This window comes from Enhydra lutris, unplaced genomic scaffold (genome assembly GCF_002288905.1).
Source record: "Enhydra lutris kenyoni isolate GAN:26980312 unplaced genomic scaffold, ASM228890v2 scaffoldscaffold20, whole genome shotgun sequence".
NCBI classification, from domain to species: domain Eukaryota; kingdom Metazoa; phylum Chordata; class Mammalia; order Carnivora; family Mustelidae; genus Enhydra; species Enhydra lutris.
Genome location: NW_019154104.1, coordinates 21,204,844 through 21,232,411, shown reverse-complemented (window position 1 = coordinate 21,232,411; position 27,568 = coordinate 21,204,844). Strand labels below are relative to the sequence as shown.

General features: G+C 49.1%; 1 protein-coding gene across 1 annotated transcript in view; it reads left to right on the top strand.

Annotated features, from left to right (window-relative positions):
- Window positions 1-27,568, top strand: part of LOC111148541 (regulator of G protein signaling 6) — a 541,239-nt gene that overhangs the window by 500,610 nt on the left and 13,061 nt on the right. The window contains exons 15-17 of the mRNA XM_022505182.1: window positions 1,333-1,519; window positions 15,772-15,861; window positions 19,602-19,655. Coding sequence (XP_022360890.1) covers window positions 1,333-1,519; window positions 15,772-15,861; window positions 19,602-19,655 — 331 coding nt within the window. The remainder of the gene's footprint in view (window positions 1-1,332; window positions 1,520-15,771; window positions 15,862-19,601; window positions 19,656-27,568) is intronic.

Here is a 27,568-nt window from a genome sequence, read left to right as displayed (position 1 = left end):
TTCAGGACCAACAAGGGAACCATGAGGATTTTCTTTAAAGAGATTATTAGAATCCCAAATGGCAAAGCAGGACGAGTAGGGAGTCCAGAAGCCCTGGCACACACACCTCTCCTGGTGGACATGGAGCTGTATTACCACAATTGGCCACTAAGTGGCGCCTTTGGGCCATGCACTTAGCTCCAAAGACCATTCTAAGAACAGCAGCAGAAAAACATGCTTAACCTTGAAAGAAAGAAGGAAAGAAAGAAAGAAAAAGGGAAAAACAAGTACGTCTTACTTTGGGTGCAATTCGATGACAGATTGAACACACTTTCCACCGTGTTGTGGTCCAGCTTCTCTTGTCCCTGCCCTTTCATTGACTGGCTTATGTGTGAATGCTATGGCTGTGGGAACCACATAGCCTGGGGCCTGTCCTCATGTCTCATTGAAAAGAGACAGAAAAAGAGCTCACACCCAGCTCTTCCAACAGCCGCTGCCATGCTGATGCTGAGGAATTCATGAAAAGCACATATGGAAGTGAGCTAGAGGTTTTTCTCTCCAGTGCTCTCTGGAGAATCTTTTGGCATAGAGGTTGCCCATGTGTGCCTCTCCAGCTTTGTTCCTCAGGAGCTCATCTTCAAGCCAACAGCCATTTGTTGAGCACCTACTATATGCTAAGCATCATGCTGGACACCGACCTTGCAAACGGGCTGCTTTTCCATCAGCAACATGAATAGCTGGGTCCTTCCAGCTCAGATATTCGTTATAATTCCAAGCTTCTCTGTGCCTCTGTGATTTCCTTCATTTTGAGCTGCAAACCGATCCCAACCAGATATGACAAATGAATTCATACTCTCTGTGTCAGGGCACCTGTGGAGAGCACTGGCTCTCATCCAGGAGGGGATTTCACCTCTTAGGGGGCATTCGGTAATACCTAGAAACATTTTTGGTTGTCACAACTTGGGGAGGGGTCCCCACTGGCATCTGGTGGGTAGAGGCCTGGCATGCTATTCAACATCTTACAATGCACGGGGCAGCCCTCACAAAAAAGAATCATTGAGCCCAACATGGAAATAGTGCAGAGCTTGAGAAACCTTGATGTAAAGGGAAAGAAACCTCTTGGTAACCAGAAGTACAATGATTTCTCTAATGGGCACTTCCTTTCAATTCTCCACAATAATGTAGCACCCTGTGAATTTCCAGCAGTCCCTACCATCTTTGCTCTTAGCTAGTGGCAGCAGGGAAGTCTGGAGATGCAGCAGAATGAGTTTTATGGGCTGTGTGTTCTGGGACCACATCCAGCAGAGTCCAGAGGCTGAGCGCCGTGGAAATGACTTTCTTTATGCTTCCCAGGTTCTGGTTGGCTGTCCAAGACCTCAAGAAACAACCCCTGCAGGATGTGGCCAAGAGGGTAGAAGAAATCTGGCAAGAGTTCCTGGCTCCAGGGGCCCCAAGCGCAATCAACCTGGATTCTCACAGCTACGAGATAACCAGTCAAAACGTCAAAGATGGAGGGAGATACACATTCGAAGATGCCCAGGTTTGCTTATCTACTCGATTAGTTCTTATCTACTCAAAAAGTGTTCATTTGTCCACTCCAACACCTCACCCTTTCATATAGGTCCAAGGCATTGTGTGTAGCTAGAATTTCACGTTTTATTATTGTAAGGCCATCAGCGGAAACCAGTCCAGGTAAGTGGATAGTGAAATTCTTCCTAGTATTATTGTCTTCCTGGATCAGTTACATTGTTGCAGAGAGATAGACATTTAGTTATAGGTGTTATCCTTTCCAGGAGAATCTCAAAATGTTTTACAAAATCTGAGGTCCTGTAATAAGTCAGTAGTAGAATCCAGAAACCCTAACACCACATCAGCAAAGTGGGTATAGGGAGCGGGCAGGGCAGTGAGTCTCGTCTCACCGCGAAGCGCAGCTCATAACCACTACTTACTCTACTTCCATAGTGACGTTCAACTCTGTAGTTACTCTTTGGGGGGCACCTCTATATCCCAGGCCTTGTGCTATGTGATGAGATACCACTAAGAAGGACGGAACCCCTGCCCTCAAGGAGGTTATGGGCTCATTGGGGAGAAAGACAAAACAATGGCGAATTTTACCAGTGGGAGAACGGGGGTCAGTCTCAGGTTTAAGGTTTAAGGTTTAAGGTTTCAGGAAGGCCATGGGAGGGACTCCTAAGCCTGGAGGCTACCACTGGGCACAGATGCTGGGGAGGCTGGCAAATTAAGCAGGAGCCACATAAGCCGCTCTAAACAACATGCTTTACCTTGAGAGCTGAGAGGTACCATCTCTAAAGATAACCATCCACTTTCTGGGCCCTAACTGTGATTCCCTCTCACCCATCCTACACCTGGGGTGATGGGGCTGAAACGTTCAGTCTTGTCTCTTCAACCCTCTTCGTTTCTCTCACCTGTGGGGTCCCCAAATAGAGAATTGGCATACATTGCTTTCCTACAGACATTATTATCCAGTTTAGGAAACTCAGTGGCACTGATGCAAATAATAGCATGGGAACAGAACCAATGTCCCTTGTCATCCGGATCTGCCTGGTTATTTTCTCAGAACTTCTAAACAGAAGCACCACCCAAGCTCAGCACCATAACTGTCTTTCCTTTCCTCTGGCCGTGAGCTCCCCTGAACGCTGGTGCCAGGCAAATTTGGTTCTATAGAGTTCCATGTTGTTACTTTATGAAAATTCAACCCTCTCATAACTCTTTGCAGCTTCAAAGCAAAATATTTAAATCATGAGAAATCTTTTTTTGTATGTGTCTGTGTATATACTCCCAAGCACGTACTGATGTATTCTGGTGAGGAAAGTGATGGAGGAGCTCCTTGGCTAATAGAGAGACCCCTCAGATGAACGATCTGAAACACACAGCTCAATTCTCCATTGTTCATGAAATACAAGACCTGAGATACTAGTCAGAACCAATCGATGAGCCAGATGTTGGGAGGAAGGATTTATTTTAATCTTTTATTATGGGAACATGTAAACATGTGATAAAGTAGAAAGAGCAGAACAACAGACCTTTATGGGCCTTCATCCAGCCTGAGCAATCATCAATACAGGACTGATCTCATTTTATCTGTGCCCCCACCTACTTTTTCAGCTACCATTAGGTTATTTTAAAGCAACTCTGTGACATTACATCATTTCACCTGTGAATACCTAGTATATAGCATTACTAACACCACTGTCACACCTTAAAAATTAGCAACATTTTCTTTATAACATATATATGTTATATGCGAATGTTCAAATTTATGGCGGTGGTATAAATGCCATTTTTTAACCTTTAATTTAACATCAGAATCCAGGGGTGCCTGGGTGGCTCAGTCAGTTAAGCTTCTGCGTTCAGCTCAGGTCATGATCCCAGGGCCCTGGGATTGAGCTCCATGTTGGGTTCCCTGCTCAACAAGAGTCTGCTTCTCCCTCTACCTGCCACTTGCCCTGCTTGTGTGGTCTCTCTCTCTCTCTTTCCCTTTCTCTCTCTCTCTCTCTCTCTCTCAAATAAATAAATAAAATATTTTTAAAAATAAATAAAATAAAATCAGAATCCAAATCAGGCCCACACATTGCAGTATATTGACATGTCTTTCATGTGCCTTTTAATCTATAGGTTTCTTTTATATCCCTCTACTCCCCTCCCTGCCCCCTTGCACTTTTTTTCATGAAGAAATTGTATTTTTTGACCTGTAGAGATTCCCACAGCCTGGATTTTTTTTTTCTTTTATGGCAGCCCTGTGGTGCTATTTAACATGTCCTTCTACCCTCCATATTTCCTAAAAATTAGTTTGATTTAGCTATTTAGTTGCATTTACATTTGATGTCTGTGGGCAAAACTGCTTCATAAACCGTGTTGTCCTCTCGTGTCAGAAGGCTCATAAGGTATAGTTTTCTCGTTAGTGATTTTAGCATCTGTTGATGTTTATTGCTTAGATCCATTAGTTAATTGTTCATGTATTAGCTGAAATACAAATAATCAAATATATCTCCTATTAGAGCATCCAATAATACAATGTATATAGGAAAGATAGGGTAAGTGTTTGCTTTTTTCCCTTTATTTTTTAGTTTTCAAAATAATGAGTAGTTTACTATCATCTTCCAATGACCAATCAGGGTTTCCTGTTTTGTTTTTAGTATCTTTGTAAACTCATAGGTTTAAACACATTTGGTGTGTTTTAGTCCATTTTGTTTATTATTTTTATTGGTGTTTGGATTGTGCCATCTCAGTCATTGGCTCCTTTTTACATGACCCTGGTAACCTTTGATGTCATTCACATAGCAAGGAAGCTAAGGTCTTCCAGAGCTTGCCCCAGACCTGGAATCAGCCATTTCTCCTAGGATCCCTAGTTTCTCTTGGTGGTAAATGGTTCTTAGAGACAATAATCTAGGCACTTGGAGGTGCTCATTGTTCCTGGGTTGGTCATCCTCTCTAGACCTTTTCAATGGACAGAGTTAGGAAATTAGTGGTTTTTGGTGGTGATTAAAAATACATCATAAGTTCTTACTTATACTTTCTATTCAAATTGAAAATTACAGGAGATTTTATTTAACCTCTTCTTTTTATATTGTACCCCCTTTCTCTATACTGAGAATCTCGGTTCTCAAGGATGCCACAGATGATGGCCCTAGTACCTCACGTCATTACTCATTCACTTTCTCCTGCCTGATCACAGAGCAGCCTCGGAGCTACAGCACCCACACTAGCAACAACAAGATGATTGTCACCTGGTTCTTTAATTGCTGCATAGTATTCCATTGTGAGGAAGTGCCATAATTTAGTAAACCAGTCATCTCTTCTTGACATTTATGTTGTTTTTAGTTTGAGAAAGATGGAATAGGAAATCTTAGAAAGTCAGCAGGTTGTGCCTTGACAAGTTTCTGAATAAACAGCCTTCATTAGTACAGTGCTCTGTGGTTTTTCAGGTACTTCCACAAAAAGAATACCTCATTGCTGAGGCAGAGTAGATTCAGAGAGGCTACTCAGATCCTCTCTAAGTTCCTCATTATGTTAGGGTCAGTATCCTGTGAATTCAAATAAAACACTCTTTCTAAGCGAACTTGTTTCAACCTGTTCCCTTTTGTTTCTTAAGTGTGTTTCCACCGTAAACATACAATGTGCTTCTTTTATTATTATTATTATTATTATTATTATTATGTTATGTCAGTCACCATATGGTACATCATTGGTGTTTTGGGGATTTTTCTGTTTTGTTTTGTTTTTTTAAAAGATTTTATTTATTTATTTGAGCGAGAGCGAGAGAGAGCACAAGAAGGGGGAGTGGGAGAGGGAGAGGGAGAAGCAGACTCCCCACTGAGCAGAGAGTCCAATGCAGGGCTTGATCCCAAGATTCTGGAATCATGTCCTGAGCCCAAGGCAGACTCTTAACCGACTGAGCCACCCCGGTGCCCTACATCATTAGTTTTTGATGTAGTGTTCTATTATTCATTGTTTGTGTGTAACAACCAGTGCTCCATGCAATGTGTGCCCTCCTTAATACCCATCATCAGACTAACCCATCCCCCCATCCCTCTCCCCTCTAAAACCCTCAGATTGTTTCCTGGAGTCCATGGTCTCTCATGGTTCATCTCCCCCTCTGATTTCCCCATCCCTTCATTTTTCCCTTCCTTCTCTTAATGTCCTCTATGCTATTCCTTATGTTCCACAATTAAGTGAAACCATCTGATAATTATCTTTCTCTGCTTGACTTATTTCACTCAGCATAATCTCCTCCGGTTCCATCCATGTTGAGGCAAATGTTGGGTATTCATCCTTTCTGATGGCTGCATAATATTCCATTGTATATATGGACCACATCTTCTTTATCCATTCATCTGTTGAAGGGCATCTCGGCTCCTTCCACAGTATGGCTATCGTGGACATTGCTGCTATGAACATTGGGGTACACGATACAGATGTAGTGAAAAGAAGTACCACATACAATGTGTTTCTAACTAGCAGTGTAACCTTGGACAAGTTACTTGAACTCCCTGGGTCTTCCTTTCCTCATTTGTGTAACAAAGGTACAAGGGTCCCCACACATGGGGATGGAAAAAGGACCAGGTGAAACAAAGCACATCAACAACTAAAATGATTGGGCCTATACTAAAATAGAATAAATGCTTACTATTCTATTTTCCTAATGTGATTAATATTTTTATACCTTTATGTTTAACATGTTTGGTGAAAAAATTCAAATAATCGCATGTAATTTTAGCACCCAGAGACAATGCCCATTTTAGTGTATTTTCCTCCTCAATTTACGTGTACAGGGTGATTACGCAAATAGGGTGATTCTGTAGCCTGCCTTTTACACCAAACCAGGGTTCAATTTTAAAAAACTAAACTTTTTCTGTAAAGGACAAGACAGTATAAATTTTAGGCTTTGTGGGTCATGTGTTCTGTGTCACCACTACTCAGTTCTGTGATATAAAAACAGCTACATTGTAACAACATTACAATATAAACAGCATAAAGGAGGGGATATGGCTGTGTTCCAAAAAAAATCTTTATTTATAGTTACTGAAAGCTCAATTTCATATACTTTTTCATGAAATATTCTTTTTTAACTTTTTTCAGCCATTTAAAAATGTAAAAACCATTCTTAGCTCACAACCCATAAAGAAATAAGGGGCTAGATGTGAGTTTGAGGCCTGTCACTTGAGACCCTTGTGCTACACCGTATATCATGAAAATCACTGAAATGCTTCAGGAAACCCAGAAAGGTAGAAGATAGCAGGTTGGGAGGGGTTAATCTTCCATTTCTTTGGGAGAGAAGGTCAGAGGGCCTCTCTCTTGGTGTGGTAGCGAATCAGTCCGAGTAAGGGTTGGAGGTCACAGAACAGACTGAGAAGTCAGCCAGTGCCACGATGCTCCCACTGCTTTCCTTCTCTGGTCCACACAGCCGCCCGCCCCAGATACCCAGGTGTCATTCCAAAGCTTCCAGGTAAGGAAAAGAGCTTAAATTCCTTAGCAGCCCAAGACCAGTCTAGACTTGCCCTGAGATCTCCTGACCCTGGGCCAAGCGTCAGCTACTCAGATCACACTGTCCCTGGATTGTTAGCTGTTGAGGGCTGGGTTGTCGTGCTGAGACCTGGGGAACCTCCCTTCTCTACAGAAGGGTCCGGCCAGGAAGCAGGCTCTGAAAATGCTTCCGCTACATGCTCTGTCCAGGACAGCGCATTTAAGTCTTAAGCTTTGCTTTCCTCATTCTGCTCATCTGCAAAGTGGGCATAACGACTCCTAAACCCTTTGAAATCCCCCTTTATGGGATCAGGAGCTGTGAGTGGCTTCTTCAGATGGTCACAAGTGTTCCTCAGAAGCCCGCCACTGGGGGACTCAGAGTGCCGTAGACCTGTGACTGTGTGCCCTACTGTTAGGGTCAGTAGCCAGAATAGGTCAGCTAGATTTATGGATTCCTTTGAAATGAGGACTGGGGTGGGGTGCCAGCTCTCTCCCAGGATTTTGTTTTTTACTGACCGCACGCATTGTTACAAAGTTAATTGCCTGTGTTTGCTTCCTGTGGAAATATTTCACGAAACACCCCGTCAGCATGGACCCCGCATTTGCAACTTGGGTTTTGCTGATCCATTTGGCTTTTTTGAAAATTTGGGCCAAGACCAAATCTTCCATAAAGGTCTATAGCCCTCAGCTGTTTGCTGTGTTGTTCCAATTTCACAGATTTAGCTTTGTAAGGGAAGGAAAAAAAGAAAATGGGCCATGATTTTTTTGTTTGTTTTTTTAAGGACTCAGTTCTTTACGCTATGGATTGAATTCTCTATTTCTCAACCATGGGGCATCAGACGACCTGCATTGCCACTCACTTGTTATGTGGTCCCGGGCAAGAACCTTGACCTTTCATGCCTTGGTTTTCTCATCTAGAAAATGAGGATGATGGCTTCCATATAGCCCTCAAAGGTTTTTGAGAAATCAGATGAGCTAATGGCCTGACAGTTTTTTTGAATAATTAAAAAGTGCTACATATTTATGTGTGTGAATTCACAGAAGTGAATGGCTCTAGTATTCCCAAGGTCTTATAATTCCAAGCTAGACCAAAAAATAATTCTCCCAATTGTCTGTTCATCTAAGGAGTTCTTAGGAGAAAAATGCAGGAAAGGTATGTAGGAGCCAAATGCTGTGGGCCTCACGTGTCATCCTGAGGAATTCAAACTTTCTCGCTGTGAAGATGGTAACAAGGCATGGAAGGCTTTGAGCTAAGAGAGGGTATCAGAGGGTGGTGGGCAGGGTGAGCTGGAGCGAGAGAGATCTGAATCTCGGAGCATGTAATCTAAAGCTTTGCTGGTGGTTTTTGGAGAAGAGAATGAAACCACAGGAATTATTGAGAACCTAAGGCTTCCCCTTAGGACCGTCCCCTCTTCCCAGAGCCTCTACAGGCTGCGGGAGGGAGATGGAAGTCAGCTGGATGCACAGTGGCTGCCTGGCTTCAATTTGTAAAGTCTCGGGTGTTCCCAGGATTGTATCGTTGGGCCCATTCAGTCATTCAACCATCTCCCCATCCATCCATTTCATGAACGGTCGTTCTCCCATTCCAGTTGGGAGACCTTGACCTGTGAGCTGTGACATTCTATAGTGAGGGAAATTGCAAAGGAAGTGGGAGGCCTCTGTGACTCTTGGCCATCAGGCAGAGCTTGTCTAAGAGCATACCCTTCTTCACAAACAAAACAAAGCAGGCCTGAGAAAACACTTCATCAGGATTGGATTGGATTAGAAATATGTCCATCAAATGGATTGACACTTGAACTAGGCAGACCAACCCAGCCTTTGGCTCCAGTTCCTGTAGGATCCTATGTTGGCTTCCCAGCAGTCTGAGTCCCACCCCCCCCATTCACCCCCAACCCCTGGCTCCTTTCCTACCTGAGCTGCTAAAATGCCCCACTGAGACCCCTCTGGGCCTTCTAGCACCTCTGGACTTAAAAGTTCTTTGATGAGAATTTGGTCTTCTTTACCTTCCATAAGTCCCCACAACCACTAAAGTAATGCTCTGCCTGTGGTTCAAATTTTTTGAAAAATTTCCTTGACAACTCAGTCCAGAATCATTAACCCTCTCAGCTGTACCTGTCATTAGAAAATAGAAGGACAATCTGTCCCTTGGCTTTCCACTTTGAAAAATCTTGCCAAACAACCTTGGAGAACACATATAGTAGGTGATCAATAAATGCCAGTTAGATTAAATTTCTACAACATACCAATGCAGCAAAACTTGGAATACCCACTAACAGCCAGGTGTTCTAGGCTCTGGGACTATACGGATACATAGGAGTAGACCTCCATCTAAGTTCCTGAAACTCTACTTGGCCATGGACCATGCATGGCATGATCAAAGTGCAACAAAGTGGTGATGGGGATGAAAGAGATGAGAAAGATACCAGCAAGTCTCCACCTCCTTTAAATAGACAAGAAGCCTCTAGTCAAGGGTTTCTATTATTATCGCAACTAAGATGTTTAAAAGCAACTTGATTAAGGAACGCAAGGCTTCGAACATGTGCTTTGTTTAAAAGGCAAAGCTTTTATATGGAGTACACATCTATGTTTGTCCCAGATTACTCAGAAGTAGAAGCCTTTGCAGCCTGCTGGAGGCTGGTCACCTTTGCTCTGGTGGTAGCGGTGCTGGCATTGTGTGTCTCTATCACAAGACTGCCCCCAAGTTTCCTGATATTAATCCTCGATTGGAGGGCGTTTCCTGCTAGACTTCCCATGCCCAACATAGTGTAATAAAGAATGCCATAGCATTGCTAGCTCCAGGAGTTACTCATTTTATTCTGTGGGTGGTTTTATTTTAGGGAGATGAACAGCAGAGGGAGGGATGTGTTCTCCAAAAGAACAGACCTGTTGTTTGTGATCTGGTTCTGTTTATTACCACGCAGACGAGTAGTTCCTAGAGAGAAGGCGCCAGAGAGCTAAATTCCAAAATTTCTTTGTTGATGCTTCAGAGCATAGCTTGCCTGCACAAAACCCCATGACCTTGAAGAGGAAAAGGAAAACACCAGTCTGAGTTAATGCCCATGGCATTTGGGTAGGTAAAAGGCAATACACAAAGCTGTCTTGAAAGCTACTCTTGTGCACAGAATAGGGATTGAAGAGCCTCAAGGGACTGCACCCTTTGGTCAGTTACCTTGAACGTGTTGATACAGAGGCTTTGCAGGGTAAAGGCAAATGAGGACATATTCTTACGCTCTCTTCTGATTGGAATGCTGCATGACATGGAAACAAGTGACCCCGAGTTCTGCGTGGAAGGACGAAGAAATCCAAATGGGGGCTTCTCATTTAAGATCTGCATGATCCTAGGAGGTCATCCAAAGCTGCTCCATGAGGACAACAAGTGGGTGTCCACACTGCCATGACATCATTTCTGTTGCCTCGCCTACGTCTACTCAGCAGGTGCTGATTTAGGCCTCACATCATGTACTCAACACTGTGCAGTCCCATCTTGCCTTCTCCTGCAGGACCCGGGTTGAAACAAGTGCTAATTTTCCCTAGCCCTCAGCTAACCGTGCCTAGGGTCTAAAGACCTCTGGTTTATAATATTTGAGAGTCTCTTGAAAGGGATCTCCTGGGTGACTTGCTTTGATACAGACCTGCTGCTTACGGCTTCCCAAGGGCCCAGTCAGACCCCAGAGTTTTGCCAGGTCAGGACCTTCCTTCTGGCGTGGGAGGCAAGTTGTACACAGTCTGTGAGGTAAGAAGCCTGCACCTGTTGCCCTGAGTGACCCAGGCATCACCATCACCAATGGCAGAGGTAGTAAATGGGTCCCAAAGGGCAGCTTATCTACCACCAGGATGACTCAGTTCAGGACTCCAGCAGAGACCCTTTATGTTTCTGCCAAGGACACACTGAGGACCTCTTGTCCCGGTCACGCAACACTGACTCCCCCCAAAACTCCAGCTCAAGGACGGTGAAAACCAACATGCCAGGGAAGAGTACAAGCTTTGAGGGGAGGGTCACACAGTTCTGGGTTCAAATCCTAGCTCTGTACGTGGACCAATCCCTTAACCTTTCAGAGTTTCAGAATCCTCGTCCGTAAAATGGGGTTGTTTAACTTGAAGCACTGATTCAGAGCACACAACAGCAACTAAATTATGGCTCTGCTTCGACCTACCTCCCACCCCAGGGATCCTGCCATCTTTGGGCTCACCCCCATGTCCTCCCTAGCAAGGACGGCCACAGCATGAAGGCTGATTGTTATTATTACGTTACATGTATATAGTTTCTATCATGCCCTCACTTCAGTGTCCTCACTGAATTGTGTGATAGGCAGGGCCGGAGAGGGGTAAGAGTCAGGACCTGAATCCAAGCCTTCGGCGTCCAGCCCAGGCTCGCTTCCACCTCTCTGCCCAGCAACACCCTCTTCTACCCTACAGTCTCACCTTCCTCCAAGGGATTACGATGGACCCAGCAGTCCCCAAAGTCTGGATGTTGTTCCAGGAAATCTGGGGGGGTGGAGAGCAGCGATGAGGCCCATGTCTCTGCGAAAAGAAAAACAGTGCACTCAAAAATCACAAGAAGGGCTCTCAGCAGGTGCCCAATGCTCGAGCTGAGTGGTGTCCCACTCCAGGGGAATGTGCGAAAGCTGGGAAATGATATGGTCGCTGTCTTAGACACCCACCTCAAAGAGGAGGACATGAGGGTGCTCTTAAGCAAGTCAGCTGCTCCAGCATGCTTGGGGCCCAAGGCGCCAGGTATTTGTCTGATGACCCTCCCCAGTGCTTATGAGGGTCCCTGTGTTTTGCCTAAAAATACAGGAGATTCCCAAATGAGGACCATCATAGCAAAGCATTGATTTGAAGCAGGTGTGGTTTTGAGCCAGCGTGTGCTTCCCGCTCCTTCCAGTGCCCACATGTATCTCGCACCCTCCGGGTTCCTGTATTGCTTTCGCCTTAGCATCCCGGGCGAGCAGAGCTTCCCATCCCAGGCCTGGGCCCAAAAAGGGAGATGCGAGTGGAGTGTCTCGTCAGGGTGACATCCCTGTGCTATGGCTGTCAGCTCCCACAGGGGTGTGATGCCTTCCCCACGCTGACAACTGCGGCTAAGATGTTCGGGAGGATTTAGGGCCCTAAAGAGTCCGTTGCTCAGGCTGTGGAGAACCGTCCTCACTCTCCCATGTGTCAGGAAGACAGATGGGGACCCTGCTAGTTCTACTTGTTCATAGTCAACTCAGCTATCTCTTCTTGAGGGGGAGAAGGCATAAGGAGGAGGAGAAAGAGAGAGAGGGAGGAAGGAAGGGGGGGGGGGAGGGAGGGAAGGAGAGAGGGAGGGAGGGAGGGAGGAAAGAAATGAAGAAGGAGAAAAGGGAAAAAGAAGAGGAAAAGGACAGAGAGGAAGGGAAGGAGGGGAGGAGGGGAGTGGAAGAAAAGGCAAAGAAGAAAAGAGAAGACCAAACTACTTTTTCTCTAGCCCCTGAGGAATTCTGTCAGTGGGGGCTTCCTGGTTTTGCCAGTGGCTCTTTGCAGATTCTGGATATACATTTCCCTTAAGACTGGTTGTCTTCAGAGCAGGGGAAACAAACCAGAACCTCCCATAAATCAGTAGAGGTCACTGCCAAGAGCTTTGTACACTTGCTGTCCCTGGCAGTGATAAACTCATCGCATTTGGGAATTGGCCAAAGACCCTGAGTCCCATCTTAATTCTCATTCCCAGAAAAACCTCGGCTCTCCATTTACCCACCCCCTGTTTACTGTCTTTGTGCTTCTTAGACAAAGCTGGCAAGGAGGAAAGAACAGAGTTCTATAACTGGGTCTATCAAAGGCCCCATTTCTTGGCTTGGGGGAGCAGAGGAGGGTAGGGGGCAGCCATGGACCACTGGACTGTGGGAAATGGAGGCCCGGAGGTGGCAGAGGCCATACCCTACTCTGACAGAGTGGGTCATCCCATATACACCTATTCTCAACACCCTGTGCTTACACTGCTACCTTGGAGCCCTTAGCTCCAATATGCCCCAAGGTCTACAGAAGTTGCTGACGGGAGTGAGCCCACCACAAGGAGCCACGCAAAATTCATGAGCGGCTGGGACCTAAAACTGCTCTGGGATTTGTAGTCTATGGCTTTGTGTTTCAATCTTGCTTCATAGACTCTAAGCTTTATGACAGCAGGGACTTAGTCTGTCACCTCAATGCTTGACAGGGTGCTTGCTCCTAATAGACGCTCATTAAATATTTGCTGACTGTTTCTGTGACGAAATGTTTAGACATGTGCTTTATCCTGTTCTTTTTTAATTGACAAGTTCATCCTTCTAATGGACCAGGCTTTTCCATCCTCCACTGAGGCTGGAGGAATTAGCTAGGTGAGGGGCGAAGTTTGTTGCCACGGCCGGAAGTGCTGGACTAGGAGGGATCTCCTTACTTCTCTTGGGGCAGTACGGGGAGGGGTGTGGTTGTGAGCTAGACCTGGGATTTGGATTCCTCTGAGAAGCCAGGATGAGAAGCAGGAGCCTGTTACCTCGCAGAGGGGTTTGGAGAGGGTCCAGGCATGAACGGCGGGTCTCTCCAGATGACTCAGGAGCCACCTGGCTCTGTAGCCAGACACAAGCAATGCCGGAGACAAGAAGAAAGAGACAGTGAGTCATTAACATTTGTACCTATGATTTAAACGGTAGAACAATTTAAAGAGACCACACATAAAAACAAAGACCAGTAGAGCGCCTCAGCCTAGGCTCTGAGGCCATTAGAGATGATCCAAGATGTTCACACATGGGATTCCTTCAAGCTGCGTGTGAGCCCCACTCCCCTTCCAAGCAGAGGGCAGGAGCTGAGGCGAGCAGAAGTCACAAGTATGGTGCCTATAAACTCACAGAATGTTACTCACGCCAGCCCGTCCGTGAACCTGGAAACAATGTCACTAACACTGAATCCCCGTGCTTGACCTTGTACATGTAAGAGATAAAGACATATTGTTTCTACCTTTACGGAACTTACACTAAAGTGGGCTGGATTTCTGTCTGAAAATTGCAGGAAAACACTAGGGGAAGCGTGTTCTCACTGAGTTTATGAAATGCACCACATCTGGATTATCAAATTCGGTTCAGATCCAAGCCACTGTTGAATTTTGCTTGCCTCCATGAATTTTGCTTGGCTCCTGGCCAGGCCTCTCTAAAATGTGCCCGCCTGCTGAGGGGAGACTTCTTCTACCCTCCACTGGAAGGCAAGTCCCAAGGGAGAAGGCCCTTAGTGACCAGTCCCGCCTCTCAGCTGAGCACTCTCCCCTCACTGTCCAACTCTTCATTGCCCCGAGCCCCGAAGCCCTCGTCCAGCTTCATGGGATGAACAGTGCGTGTATGTAAGAGAAGATGCTTCCTCTACCAAGCCAGCCTCTGCCAGCAAACCCATCCTCCCTAGGGAAAGCCCACCACTCCTCTTAACAGGTCCTCTCTTGGGACAGCCAGGTTTTCCTGGACAGCTGAGCCACATTTATTCCATCACAACTGATAAATAATCTTTTTCCAATCAACAAATGCCCTCTTTTAAGGCTCCCGCTTACCCTGCCCTTGGTGAGGACAGATCTGTGAGGAAGGGCCCACAGACTATAGGAATTAGCTAGAAGTCAAGGGTGAAATTCAGCAACAAGGCCAGAATGCAAATGCCTCTAGAAGCCCGGGCGAGGAGAGGGCACCACGCCACAGCATCTGCCCCTCCTGGATGTAAGCCTTAGGCCTGGCGTATTTGCTCACATGCCCCATAGATGGTTGCCAAGGGCACCCTTCCAGGACCGGAGGGTGGCTCTAACAGGCACAACTGACCTAATTGCACCGTTGCCTATGGAGTTGGGGCTTTTTTTGTTTTTGTTTTAAGATTTTATTTATTTTTTTTTAAGATTTTATTTATTTATTTATTTATTTGACAGAGAGAAATCACAAGTAGGCAGAGAGGCAGGTAGAGAGAGAGGGGGAAGCAGGCTCCCTGCTGAGCAGAGAGCCCGATGCAGGGCTTGATCCCAAGACCCTGAGATCATGACCTGAGCCGAAGGCAGAAGCTTAACCCACTGAGCCACCCAGGCGCCCTGGTTTTTTTTTTAATTTGAGATACTTCTCAATTCACATGCAGCTGTAAGACCTAATACAGAAATGTACCAGTTACCCAATTTCCCATAATGGTAACATCTGCAAACCATAGAATGATATCACAACCATTAATTTGACATTGCTACGTCCACCAAGTGTATCCAGTTTCCCAATTTTACCTGTACTTGTGTGTGTGTGTGTGTGTGTGTGTGTAGTTCTGTACAACTCCGTCACCCCGAGAATCCTTCATATTGTCTTTTATAACCACACCCTTCCCTATCCCCCTCGCATCCTTACCCCTTGGCTACCACTCATCTATTGTCCGTGTCTGTAATTTGTCATTTTAAGAATGTTATACAAATGGAATCGTACAGTGTGTAACCTTCTGGGGACTGGCTCTTTCCCTCCATAAATCCCTCGAGATTCATCCAAGTGGCTGGGTGTACCACTAGTTGGTTCCTGCTCACGGCTGTGCCTGTGGTTTTAACCATTAAGCAATATTGCATCTCCGCGTGGCACCAAGGCCCAATTACAAAGCCTTTGGGACACGATCCTCAAGGAGATCTCATTCTAAGGGAGAAGATATAGGTTGTTTGGTGTTTCTGGGTGGGAAAAGAACAAAACAAACATACCACAAGTGTTTCTAGATGCACACAAGCGTACCTCTGTCTCTTTCTTCAAACAGGAACCCAAATGATCCCCTTTCCTTAGCCGTAGTTGACAGCTCTCTCTCGTGTCTTCCCTCCTCCTTCCTTCCCAGGAACACATCTACAAGCTGATGAAGAGTGACAGCTATGCTCGCTTCCTCCGGTCGAACGCTTACCAGGACTTGCTGCTGGCCAAGAAGAAGGTATCTTTGGGAAGGGCAGGCCCGCCTTTCTTAGCACTGTTAACCCTTGCCTTGCTGCTTGCTGCTGATGTCCAATGAGAGTATCATCCCTTGGGTTTTATTTATTCTCTCTTTTCCTCTTTCCCCTCTCTGTCTGCTCCCACTCTACGGGAAGACAAGTAGAATAGTCACCACCTCAGCCCACCCCCCAGGTCCAGGGTGTGGCATCCTGTCTCCACGGCCCCATTACCTTGGCCTGTGCGTTCTGCCCACAGCAGGGAGTGTGACTAAATATCAAGGCCACGGTGTCTCAACATAAGATTTCAGGACTGGCGGTGACATCCGCAAATCCCTTAGGAAACCGGAAAGAGCCCCTCACTGCAAAGTCTGACCCCCTTACCACAGACTTTAGGTAAAATCTGACCTGCTCAGCGATGAGGATGAGACAAGGATCGGGGCAACCCCCTCACTGGGTAGAAAACCTTACAGATTTCAAGTCCTCCCCCCAGACCCCAATCTGGCCCCAGAAGTAACTCCTGGAATTGTCCCTTCCCCGATGCCCCACAGTGCTTGCCTTTTCTTTCAGCCACGAAATAACTGCTCCCTAGCTTCATAATTCTCCTCCCCTTGGAATCAAGTCATGGTTCCCTGCAGCCCTTGGCATCTGGACTGGGGGCGCCCAGGGACTCACAGCATGTAGGTGACAAGGGGCAGCTGAAACAGGAAGAACTCTGCTGGGTTTCTGGGACGAGGGCAGGCAGAGCCGGGAGGGGCCTGGGGTCTGGGAAAGGGGAGGCAGGAGAGATGGTTTGGGACTCCAGTCTGCCTGCAAACCCTCTGCGCTTTGCAGCTCTGCTCCGAGGCCCATGTGTGTTTAAGTGTGGCTCTCCTTGCACCCAAATCCACAGCTTCCGTGCCACGCCACTCAGGACCATGGATATCCCCTCGGCTCCCCTCGCAGCCAACCCCAGTCCCTGAGCTTACGGCTGTCCACCCATGCGCCCTCCGTCGGGCTGCCTCTCCCGGCCACACAGTCCTCCTCTCTGTGTACTGTCTGTCTCCCTCATGTGCCAGGATCCTGTCTACGTATCTGGTTGGTACCATTGAACTCCAGGGTCTAGAACAGCCTTTGTTTCCCGTTCTTCTGACGTGAGGTAGCCCTGAGAATATTCCTGATAGTCTGAGGAAGGGAAAGGGAATTCTGGAATGCCCAAGCTGTCAGAAACCCAGCTTTAATGGCTGCCTGCACCGCTTCCAACAAGTGTCACTCTTTGATGGAAAATGTGAAGCCTGGCCTCTTGCTGTTGGCCTTGCAGGAGGGTGTAGGTAGAAGGGTTCTGATGGAGGGGAACGTCAGATGCCCATTTTTTCAAGAAAAGCTATGGACACTTCTGGTATCTCCAGCCCAGATCTCATGGGAGAAGGCCAAAATGAATGTTCCAATTTCTCCTGCCTCAAGACCCTGAACTGATCACACTTTGGAGACACTCTGAGTTTCTAACAGTTTGGCTTATCTGGGCCCATCCGCATACCCAGGAGAAGCCACAGTCCATGCAGTCCTCTTAGAGGTCTGAACACAAAGGGGTAACACACTCCAGCTCAGGAAGTGGAGCCGAGACACCTGTGCCCACGGGTCCTCCCGTAAGAGGAGAACTTCTCAAAGGAGATCGCTCCCGTGAGGAAGGGACCCACAACAGCTTGCCTGTGAAATGTTACATGTGAAACTGATTAGAATGATCCTCCCAGCCCCCAGATGAAGGGATGTTCTCCGGCAGAAAAACTCTTGCAGATGCCAGTACCCTTGCAATATCCAGGGGTTCATCGTTTCCAAAAACAGTGACAAAACCTACTTTTTCTTCCATTTCTCCCTGAGAGTTTCCAGGTGTGGATTGGAGTTGTAACTCGGCATTTTCAGGTAGGCCTAGAAGTACCCTGATGTCAGAGATGGGCTTGCCGTGTGATATCAATGTCCAGGTCGTCAAGGTACGTGAGAGGTCCCATGCTCCAGCCACAAGAGGGAATCTCATCCGACCTCACTTTATTGCCTTTCCATCTTGTGGTGGAGTCTGGAGCCACAGCCTCCCAAGCCTTCCTCCCTAGGTCATCCTCTTTCCCAATATTGTCAAAGATAAGGTTAGCTATTCTGGCAAAGCAGGTTCTCAAGGGGCAGGTGAGCTGGGTTTCCAGGGCTCCTCCAGGATACGCAAGGCAGGAACCCGAATGAGTCAGAAAATGGTGCCCATCTGTGAGCAGCAACACAGTAGCCAGACGACAAGAATGACAGGCACATCGTGCTAGCTGCAGGGCCCAGGACCAGCCCGACCCCAGCCGAGTGTGTGCCGCCTATGCCGCGCACAGGATGGAAGCTGAGTCCTGCCGTCCCCAGAGCCAAGACTTGGTACGGTAACCTTTGGCTTCTTGTGGGAGGAAAAGGACCAGCCTGGCTCTGCCATGGTGTGTCGTGTGTGTATGTGTGTGTTGTGTTGTGTTTTCCTTCTGCGACGTCCTGTCTCCTGGCAGCCAGCAGAGGGGATAGGGGCGTGACCACCACCAAAGAAGCCCTCTGGCCTTGACCGCACAGACAGGTGGCTGCCCTTTCCTCCCACACGCACCCCACCCCCTGCTTCTAGCACCCTGCAGATCCACAGGCACCTGGCTGCTCCTTCAGCTCTCCACTTTCCATTTTTGCTGAGAGAGAGAGAATGTGTGTGTGTTTCCATGTGAGTGACTGTACTCTCCAGATTTCCCAGTCTCGGGCTCAAGACCCTAGAACAGGGCTCTAGGACGGCTCTAGGATCAACTAGCCAGTATTTGGGATGTAATTCATGTAATTCTCTCCCAAACCTCTTGGCAAAGCAGGAAACTTAGGGAGAGGGCCAGGAGCACACCACACCCTCCTCTCGTCCTATGGTACTGTGTGGTAGTGAGTGACTAGTCCTGGGAGGAGGTTTCAAGGGCTTTGCCTCTTCTTGCCCCTGGCAGGGGCTCCATAGCTAAGAGTTCTCCACAGGGGTCCCTGAGCCTCCTGTCACCTGCCCAGCGTAAACCTCAGAAGGGGTCACCTGTCTACACACCGAGAGGGCACTTTCTGTTCGAAACACTTCTTCTGAGGCCCAAAACATTTTGTCAACAGAGCGGGCGTGGGCAGACCCTCCTTGCTCTAAGGTCACAGAATGAAAGTCAACAGGGGACCAGTAGAAAGTCCCTGGAGTGAGTGAAATTTCTGGCTGCATCTGGGTGGGGAAAAAAAATCGCAGAGTCCTAAGCCCGACTTCCAGAGGCGTTGGTGACCTCACCTTGCCCAGAGCCACTTCCTGACATCCCATCAGGATCCCCAGCCTTCAGGGGTAGTCTGTTCTGGGTCCCCATGTGAGGCCCCCAGGCATCTGCCTGCAGATGGGGGCAAATGAGGGGTGCCAGCCTGCGAGCACAGCCCGTGGGACACAGGGAGCAGGCGGAGTCCCGTGCAAAGGCACAGAGGCTTGGACTCCGAGCCCCACAGTGCCACGGGCGGTGCCCTTAGAAGCAAACACCCCCTTTCCTAATGAGGCAGCACCATCTCCGGCAGGCTTCTGTTTGCTGTCTCTCCTGCTGCCTATCACCTACGGCGCTGGCTGCTTCTCTTCTCCCGTTTTTCCCCCTGTTTTGCTGTTGTTTTTGTTCATTAGCTGCCGCTGCTGCTGTTTGGAAACCACATGTAAGCTGAAGAGTTTTTTTTTTCTGTATTTTTCTCCCTACCTTTTTTTTTTCCCCCCCTAAAGCCAGAAAGTGAGCAAGGTCGTAGAACTTCCTTAGAAAAGTTCACTCGCAGTGTGGTAAGTTCGGCTGGTTTTCTTCCCTCAACGTTTCTTCTGGTTTTTCTTTGTTTCTTCAATTTTTTTGTTGTTGGTTGTCGTTTCCTTCGGGGAGGGAGGGAGTCCAGGGCTTTCCCCGACTCGATACACCCTTTTTCTTTTGCGAGCGTCTGCCGCTTCTCTTCTAGGGGTGGGGGTGCAGACCCTGAGCACCTCCCTCTGCAGAAGGTGCACACCGCCGCCCAGCCTCGGGCCGTGCGTTTGATCTTCTGTTCGGGGCTTTGAGGAGGAAGGACCCTGCTGCCCTTAGGGCTGCACGGCGTGTGCATCTTCTGTGGCAGCCCAGGGAGAAGGCCATCGAACTGTACCATGAAATAGATTGGCTCAGAACCATAGCTCATCTAAAAAAAAAAAAAAAAAAAAAAAAATCCAAATTTCCATCCGTGAGCTCTAGCCATCACACAGGTGCAGGTCGCGAGCTGATGCTGCCACGTAGCGGCTTTTGCGGGGGCAGAAGGTGCCGTGCTGCATGGGTCCTGGCGATGCCATCTAGCTGGCGTGTGTGTTAGTGGCCTCTGCATGAGTTCCGACGTCCCTTACGGTCCCTGTCAGCCTCATCCACGTAGCGGGACAGGGAGAGGAGGGGCAGTAGGCATGAAGCGGAGGAAGTCCCTGTGCTCTCCAGGGTCAAGGCCTGATCAAGTTCCCTGGGGCCTTGACTGGAGTGAAGGTGGGCTCCAGGTTGACTCTTCTTGTAGGGAAGTGGCCTGTTTCTCATGCACATCCAGCTTCAAGGGGGCTGGAGAGCAACACGGTGGCAGATAGGAGACCCCGTGGTAAGAGGCAAGACCTCTGAATTCGTAGACCTTCCCCATGGCGCATGGTGCAGATTCTTCTGTCCTGGGGTCTGTAGAACACCACAGACCCATCTCTCCTCTTCGTGACATTCTCTCCAAGATTCGAGCATAGGCCTTAGTGTTCAGGAAGGATTTGGGCTCACCTAGCCCCTCACTCATCAAAAACAAGCTGCTGAGTCCATGGAGCCCAACCAGCACTGTTAATGTCAGACCAGGGAGAAGCAAAATGGCAGCCAGAGAACAGGATGCCCATGCCCCATTTCCCTTCCCAAAAGACAGCAACCCACTGATGCTGACTTGCCCTCTTCTTCCCCCTCTGTTGAAGATGAGAGTCCTTATAAACCTGACCCTTGTGTGATCCATATATCTCGTTCATCTTTTTAACATAAATTCTAAGAATTCTGGGTTGAAAGCAATCTGTCATAGCTAGATGCATTTTTACGGAATTTAAACATGATTTTGAATTTGCTATAGATGTAAACATCACAATAGCTGTGGTAGGAGGGGATTTAAGATATGTGTGTTCACCCCTTCGCTTCTTTGGTCCTCTCTCTCTCTCTTTCTCTCTCTCTCTCTCCCTCTCGCTCGCTCTCTCTCTGTGGCCTTTCCTTATGAGAAATCAGAACGTGCCAAATAGAAGGCTTGAGGTCCCTGGTGTGTCTTCGTGGCTGGTTTGCCATGGCTGTGTGGCTTCCCACACCCAGAAGCTGCCAGAGGCTGTCAGAGGCAAGGCCTATGGAGTTTACCCACCCCCGAGGCCCTATGCAGAATGGTGGGAACCCAGGCTTCCCTCTTGCTTTTGAGGTGAATGCTGTGGGTAGAGGAAGCTTAAGGATTCTGTCGACAAACCGAGAGTGTCCTGTGAGGCCAGCTGGACCACTGGGTGCAAATTGCAGGAGAGGAGAGCTCCCAGAGCCCCGTGGAAACCCTTCAGCTTGACCATGTGGGCTCAGGGTGTGAGAGAGAAAGGCTGGTCCCCAGACAAGAGGTTCACACATCTCCAGGCTGCTTTTCACAAGAAGTGGTATCGGGAAAGCCAAGAAGGATCTCGGTGAAGCTCTGTGAAGAGCTTTTATCCATGTCCCTTCCTCCCAGAAGTAGTGTTGGGTCAGTGGTTTTGTGAAGTCCGTTAACAAAGCATTTGGAACGAGAAAATACCAGACACCTTCCAGTTGTCTCAAGTGTGCATGTGGGACAAATTACAGAGATGTTTTCAGGGCTAGCTGGAGGAGAAAAATCTTCCAAGCTTCTGAGATTTTTGGCATCTATATGATAAAAGGTCCAAACTGAAGAAAAAAAAAAAAAGATTATAAATTCCCTGCTGTTCTTTTTGTGATGACCCTAATGGGCGGTGCATTCCAAGTTTACGGTTCCAGTGGTGAAAATGGATTTGCATTGATGCCTCCACACTTCCTGTGCCCTGGGGGCAACACCACATCCCAAGATGTGGCTGTGTCTGAGGAAATGGTCTGTGACTGTAGGACAGTGGCAACTCTCAGAGGATTTGAGGCTGGAACCCCAGAACTTGGTCTAAAACATCCCAGTGTTCTAACCAAATGGAATTAACCCACCAACCAATACGCTTTGCAATCTGGTAGCCATTTTCCGGATATACTGTCCGTAACGTGCTAGATCTCTCTAAAGGGAGATCTGTATGACTCTGTCATTTGCCATCTCCTGCAAACTATAAAAATCAATGAAAGACTAGTTGAATAGCATTCCCACATTACTGGGAAAGGTGGATAAGAAGACCATCCATGTCATGGGACTAACAATGAAAAAACTAAGGAGTGAAGCTACACAGTTCGTGGACCGAGGATGTGGGCCAGCTTCCAGTTAGGACTAAATGATGGCAAGAGGCCTGGATCCAGGTGGTCGGAGAGCCCCATCAGCTGTCCTCCCATGCCAGTGTCCTTTCTTTTCTTGGTAAAAGAAGATAGCAAATTGTTGTTTCCAAGTCTTAAGAGGTCTTATGACATGGAGGGCTTATCTGTTAAAGGCCAGAGATGGCCTCTTTCCCAGGAGATGCTAAGGAGTCGTTCCATGTGCTTCATGGAAGCTGCTGGGGCCATGCTAGTTTGGGTGCAGAACGAGCCTTGCAATGCCCAGTAGAGGCAGCTCTGTGAGCTTCTCCTTCCAGTGGAAACTTCATTCTGAGTCACCCAGAACTTGAGTATACAATGCATTTTTTAGGGGGATATGCTATGCCAAACATCATGCAGTTGCAGGGCACTCAAGCCCCGGGGCATGCACAAAGCCCTGCTGATTTGGTAGGAAGGCTCATGTCTAAGACCAAAGGTAACTGAAAGTCTATGGCATGGTTCAACCATGCACCTTGAATGAAGGTGGAACCTTCATTCAAAACAGGAGACAGGACACCCCCGATGGGCCCCAGCCCCACAGAGGGCCAGCTGACCAAGCATGGTGCAGTCTGGATTTCAGCCCCTACTTGACCTTCAGCTGCCCTTGGGCAGTGAATGACCCACACCACTGCACATGGTGGGGGTCTGCTCCAAGGAGGCCCAGTCCGAGAACTCTAACCTACAGCTGCCTCACAAGGGGAAGGATGGACCCACACATGGTTTCGGATTATATGAACCCAGCCTATCTCCCCCTGAGTCCTGTGCACTGGGAGGCTTCCTCCCACCATGGCTGTGAAACGGGAGAGCCACCGCGGGGAGCGTGAGGGCCACCACTGTGGCTCATCTTTGCCTCCCTGTCCCCCTCCTCTGACTGCTTGGTGGGGGTCCTGTTGTGACCACCTGGTGGAGCGGGGACTTCTCAAACTCCAGACCACTCCCTGCCGATCAGCGCCCAGCAGCCTGCTGTTCGTTCTCTGCCACCCTCCTGGCGGACGAGGCGGGTGTGAGGGTGGCCAGAGCAGAAAGGCTTGCTGCCCCCTTGCTCTCTCTTATGCATGCTCCTTCCCTCAGGGTCTCCTGCAAGCCACCACACACCCCCCACCCGCCACGGGCTGACTCTGACACAGAGGACCCAGGAGGCATAGGAGGAGGGGACAGGAAGCAAAGCTCCTTCTGCCAAGGCTCAGCAGCGCCATTTGGCTGTCCCTTTCCGAGCAGTGGCTGAAGCTCCCTGGGGAGGAGAAGCAGGGAACGTCCTCTTCTCCTTGCGAACAGTTCTGTGGAAGCGGCCTCGGGGGTGATGCTCTCGAGGGGGGGGTGGCGGTCAGCAGCCTTCCTTGACACCTGGGCCTGGGGGTTTGACTAAAGCCCCAGCTGCCCCCTTGGGAGCTTCATCAGCCAGAGCCTCAGGCTCCAAAGATGGGAAATGGGATTGGGGGCACCTGAACAAGCACGAGAGGCCCCCAGAGGGGAGCTGAGATGAGGACCAGGTTCACCCACCTGAGAGAACTCGGCAATGGAGCTTCATCCAGGTGCTCCTTGGAACTGAAACCACAGGCCTGGAAGCTGAGGGGGCCTGGCCTATTCCCAGGAGCTTCTCCACCACAGGCGTTTCCATCCTGCCAGCCAAGGAATGCGGAGGGAAAGCCAGGCAGAGACCAGGAAGCTCTGGGAGCCAGCTGTCACCCGCCCTCCCTTGCCCCTCCCTCTACCCCCCTCCTCCCTCCCTGGCCGAAAGGAAAGCTAATGAGAGAGGAAAAGTCAGCAGCTCACCTCCCCTCCTTTCCAGGCAGCTCTGCAGGAAGAAACCCCAGCTCCAGGCCCAGATGCTGAACAGGAAGTGGAAGGCCGAGGCTGCAGGCAGGGGTGCAGCTGGTAGACGGGCAGGGCACCCCACCAGCCCAGCAGTAGCAGCTCCTTCCGCAGGAGGCTGTTTCCCCTCCCCCGCAGCATCCTGGCGGACAGCTACCCACTCCGAAGGAATGAGTTCTCAAATACCTAGACTCAGCAGAGCCCCCAAAGGGCTTTGACCTCAGTCAAGAAAAAAATCCTTTTGGGCCTCCAGCAAAGAACTCTTGGCTAAAAATCTTTATATAGGGTTGGTCTTGATGGCAGACAATCTTTGGTCCCCTCTGGAACCACTGGGTCGGACTGTCATTCTAGGATCTCCCACGTCAGAGCCCGGAGCCCCAGCAGTAGTGAAGTCGTGGCTGGCCTAGGGATGGAGAAGGACTTCCGTGGTAGTATTTGGGAGGGGAAGCGTAGACTGCTGCCTCTCTCAAGCAGTGAGGACTTCTGGGACCACGCAGAATGGCTCCTGCTTCTCGCCACAGCTTACTAGCTGGGCAACCTCAGGCAAACTGCTAGCCCACTCTGAGCCCTGGTTTCTTCCTAAATACAATGGCTTGGACTAAATAATCTCTACAGACTTTTCCAGCTGGGAGTGTCCATAGGTCTGGGCTTCTTTCTGAAGGCTAAGATTCCTGAATTGTATGAATCATCTCTCAGAATGAACAAAGAGCTAGCTGCCTTCCTGATGGGAAGGCAGCTGCCAGCCTTGGAGACGGGACTGAAACTATGGATAGCATTGAGTTGGATCTGTATTTAAAAGTCTTGGGCAAGGCTGTAAGGATAAAGCACCAGCAGAACTAAGAGTGCCATGGGCTCCCTAAGCCATAGGCCTGCTCAGATCCCCAGGCTCACACACCCTGTGACCCTTGAAGGGCAGGGAGGAGGGGTCCCCAGAAACGCAGTCAGCAACATGCCTGCCAGTTCTGCAGTCCCCGCCCTTCCAGAGGGACGCCCAGCTGGGTGTGTAGGGGGAGGTAAGGGGTGAGGTCCACTGGGCAGAAGGGCAGGCTCCAGAGTGGGTGCCGTGGCACCCCACCCACCCCGTGCCTTGGAGGGCTTGGGAAGGAACACAAGGTGAGCATCTGGGGACCTCAGCATCACTCTGCGGCTCACCTGCTCCCACACTTTCTGGGTCCCTGGAGAACCCTGGGCCAGCTGGCCACTGTCCTCTCTCAGAGATGGGCAAAAGGAGGTTACCCGAGTGTGTGCTATCCTGGTCATAGCTGGTGGTCAGTGAAGCCTCCTCTGTCCCTCTCCCTCCATCTTGGCTCCAAGTAAAGCTCCACAAAGCTTACTTAATAGTAGAGGGTTGTAGTTGGAAAAGGCACATGTAAAAGTCTATTTTTTATACACATGCTATAACGTGTCGGACAACCAAATCAGCTTGGCTGCTGGGAGGCAGAAAAGGAAATGTGGTCCAGGGATTCCCGATGGCAGGGGACGGGCATGGGTCTTCTGAAACTTTGGGCAAGAGTGAGATTTTTGTGTATCACAAAGGGTCAGATGTTGTCAGTTTGGAGAAGCTCAGCACAACGTCCTGCTGCTCCTTTCAGAAGGAGGAACCCCCAGCTGTTGCAGCTGATGATTCAACCTGTCAACCCAAAGCAGCCAAACCCCCTCTCCCGCACGGAGTGCCTCCCCCACCGGAGAGAAAACCCAGCAGTGCCTCGGTGTCCCCACACAGGGGGCACGTGGGGCACATGGAGCCAGGCTCTGCAAAGCCTCCCCACTTCCTCTCGCCAGCCCTCCCTCCCCACCACCCAGGCCCTCTTTTGCCTTCCCTAGACCCCAGTGTGACGAGCAGTCAAGTGCAAATCGAACTCCTCTGAGGCAGAAAGGCACAGCTGTGTGTTTACAGCCACTGACTCAGATCCAAATCGCATACCCTGCCAGTCTCCCGCAAGGCAGGCCGGGGGCAAACTGTGTCTGTATGTGCCAGGCGGGAGTCTATTTTGGGAAGTGACCTGCAGCCCTTTGCCATATCAGAGCCTTCCTCTCACCCCCCAACTCAGGAAAGACGTCCTTCTAGAAGGAGCTCTCACTTTAATAGCGGCTGGTGGGGTTGTGGGATTTCATCCTGTTCCTTGTCACTTACGTAGTCAGACGTTTGGCACCTGTCCCCAGGCAGCCATATGGGAACAGCCGCGGGTTCCCACCTGTCCAGTGAGAAGGTAGAGGGTGAAGGTGACCGCAGGGCCCTCAGTGGGAGGCAGAATGGGAAATACAGATGGCTCAGTAAGGCAGGATACCCACTTCTGCAAAGGATGGAATCCAGTTCTATTCTGCGCCGAGGACAAAGGGGCTGGAGAGAGAAACCCCCAGGGTTAGTCAGGCTTTGGCATAGCAGGAACCGAGGAAGGGAACAAAGCTGCCAATGGCAGGGTCAAGGAGAAGAGACCCAAGTCTGCCTGTGTCCAGACGGGAAAGTTAGAAGTCAGAGAGTTCAGGGTCTAAGGACCTTAAAGGCTAAGAAGTAAAACCACCCTGGAGTTCCCCCCAAATGAGCTCCCAGTGAAAATGACTCAGGGGTCTCCCATTTTGTACAGCAGCAAGTGAGTGTCTTTGGTTCGAGTCAAGTTTGGGAATCTCAGCATTCTGGAAGGAGGGCAGGATGTAAAATCTTCCATAGGAACAATCTGTGAAATGTGGCCAAGTAGCCGAATGCTCACTGGACACTGCTGCGGGGGAGGGGGGTTGAGAAAGTCTCAGAGCAGGGGGGTTTTCAGTTTGATGTTACCTGAAGGCCCATGAGAGAAGGACCCTTCAGTGGCTCCCCAGCAGATAGGAAGGTGAGGCAGGGCTGGGAGCGTGGACCCTCCCCAGCAGTGGCAGGGCCCTGAAATGAGTGATCCTTCCACTCTCCCTTATCACCGCTGAATCCTTTCCACCTGAGCACCTCGGTCCCAACAGCGAGGGTTCTTATTGGGATTCTATTTGGCAGGAACTTTCCACAACCCCCTTGTCAGCCTGGAGGATGGTAGAAGGATGGCAGTCATCACTACAGCCCCCTGCTGTAAAGAATATTTATTCAGGAGCTGCCCTAAGGTTGTAACCAATAGCCATTCCTGTCCCTCCCCGCCCCCACCTCCACTCTCTGTGTTTGCCCAGAATTGAGTAAAGCAAGTGTATTCAATGGCTGGTAAGAGGGTGAATTCATAGATCTGGGTCAACCAGAAAGGCAGTTTCCGGTGGTAGGTCACATAGCCCTACCCTATCAACGTCACTTTGGAGGACTCAGATGAAGAGAAAACATATCAGTCCTATTCACAGATCCGCACCTGCAAGGTATTGTTCATTCGGTAGACAATGGAATTCTATTGGAAGAGTATCTCCTTCAGGTGGATGGTGGGTCCAAAACAACCAC